The 2,366-nt window shown below is 40.6% G+C and overlaps 1 protein-coding gene across 1 annotated transcript in view; it reads left to right on the forward strand.

Moving 5' to 3' along the window:
- The window catches only part of ARSK (arylsulfatase family, member K), a 57,457-nt gene that overhangs the window by 52,896 nt on the left and 2,195 nt on the right, over nucleotides 1-2,366 (forward strand). Inside the window, exon 7 of the mRNA XM_010831946.1 lies at nucleotides 9-233. Within this exon, the coding sequence (XP_010830248.1) occupies nucleotides 9-233 (225 nt within the window). The remainder of the gene's footprint in view (nucleotides 1-8; nucleotides 234-2,366) is intronic.

Raw genomic sequence — 2,366 nt, forward strand, 5'->3', positions numbered from 1 at the left:
TCATGTAGATATTGCTGGAATTCCTCTGCCTCAGAACCTGAGCGGATACTCTCTGCTGCCATCATCGTCAGAAATGTTTAAGAATGAACAAAAATTTAAAAACCTACACCCACCATGGATTCTGAGTGAATTCCATGGATGCAATGTAAATGCTTCCACCTACATGCTTCGAACTAACCAATGGAAGTATATAGCCTACTCTGATGGTGCTTCAGTATTGCCTCAACTCTTCGGTAAGTTTGCTGATATTATTTTTTAGGTAGAGATTATTTTTAATGAGTTGACCTATACAGTATTTGCTCAAGGGAGCCAGTAATCTTTGTTCAGATGGTTGGATGGCATCACCGACTTGATGGACATGAATTTGAGTAAGCTCCGGGAGTTGGTGATGGGCAGGGAAGTCTGGCGTGCTGCAGTCCATGGGGTCTCAAAGAGTCTGACTTGACTGAGCAACTGAACCAAATCTTTGTTAAAGTAAATAAATGCCTGCAGTTTCTCACACTGGGTCGATTTACAAAATGTTGCCCTGGAGAGAAGCCGCTTCTTTGAAAATCAGCATCTGAATTCCAAAGCAAGTGCCCTAAGGCTTTTGATCTGGGTCTCAAGACTGACACGGCTGTATTCTCTGATCAAGGTGTCTTCTGATATTCATGGTTATCTTCCCCAATCAGTAGTCAGCGCCCTCTCATTGTACCTCAGATTTAGTTGTTCTGGAAGATTAACTCCTATCTTATGGAGGCTGACATCCTACATTTATTATTTAACGTTCCCCTCAGCCCTGCAAGATGATGTGCTGTGTGCTCAGTCGCTTCAATTGTGTCTGACTCTTTGCAACCCATGCACCGTAGCCCGCCAGGCTCATCTGTCCAGGGGATTTTCCCGACAAGAATACTGCAGTGGGTTACCATGACCTCTTCTGGGGGATCTTCCCGACCCAGGAATTGAACCTGCATCTCCTGCATCGCAGATGGATTCTTTACCTGCTAAGCCATTGGGGAATCCCCTCCAAGATGATATTATCATCCTTATTTTATAGAGAAGACTAGGGTTCAGATACCTATGCAAAGTCTCATAGCTAAGAAGTGGAAAAGCTTGGGATTTCAACCCACGTCTGACTCCAAAATTTATGCTCCTTCTCCCCTACAAAAACGTGGTAGAATCACTATTCTGAATGTGTTTTCAAGCAGCATTATTAGATTTATGGTTTTACTTATTCTTTGACACCTTTTTGCACATAAAATGTGCTAAAGCTATTTTTAATATTCCTTTCTCCCTAAGTTTTTTCCCAGTTATAAATGCCAAAATTATTAATTCAAAATAATTCTTTATAGGCTGAATTGATCGACCCGTCCTTAACTCTAAAAGGAGGAGATTCTTGGCTTCAAAAATGTACTTAGGTTTTCATTCTGTTGAGTAATGGACATCTCTTGTTCATTCATTGTTTATGTTCTGCAAAAAGCAGATGTGACTGAAAAGAATCAGTGGGGGAGCCTGCCTTTCCTATATTCTCTAGGGTTTATTCACTGGCTTCCCTTTCTCAGAGAGGTGCCATCTGAAATCACCCAGCAAAATCATGCGTGTCATCAGCAATCTTCTGGCTAATGCACTCAAATAAGCCTGCAGGGATTTTTCCCTCACTGTGCACTCATTGTTCATTTACTGTCTCAGGCAAATTGTCATAAGAGCTTCAATTTGCTATTTTTCCAACTAGGCTGGCATTCTAGTTATATCCTCTGTCTTCCTACATTGTAGGTCAAAGGAGTGTTTATGTTATCTGAAATGTTTATCATTATTTTCTCGATGGTAGTGATTGAGAGTTCTTATTTCCATGCCTATTTGCTCAAATAGTATCACTGAATGTAATTTTCAAAAATCCAAGCACGGGTTGCAAATGTATTTAAAAGCAAACAGAAAACCTAGGAGTAAGGGAAGTTGCAAGAAAATGACTTGGCTATATAAAGAATTCTACAGCTGGAACATTTGGGCCTGTTGAAATGTAACAATATAAGCATTAATATATATATTTTTTGCACGTCAAAGTAAGCAAAGTATCAAAAACAGAAAGCACTGAGGCTAAGCCAGCCTACTAGTTTGACTGTTTCTGCCATCTAAGAATAAAGGGGAAAATGTGATAGAAGGATAATGATAAGAAGGAAGAGACCTACATTTAGAAAGGTGTTTAACTCTTGGTATATTAAGTTTCCATTTATACCACCCTTCAGCTTACTACACTAAGAAGAACTGAAGATCAGTGCATGCTCAGTCACGTGATCTGTGCTTGATCAGCCACGTGGTCAGTGCCTGCAGAGTCACGTGATCAGGGCCTGCTGAGCTGCGTGATTCCTGCCGGCTCATCTGCAAAAAAA

This window comes from Bison bison, unplaced genomic scaffold, assembly GCF_000754665.1.
Source record: "Bison bison bison isolate TAMUID 2011002044 unplaced genomic scaffold, Bison_UMD1.0 scf7180017864533, whole genome shotgun sequence".
In the NCBI taxonomy this organism is placed as follows: domain Eukaryota; kingdom Metazoa; phylum Chordata; class Mammalia; order Artiodactyla; family Bovidae; genus Bison; species Bison bison.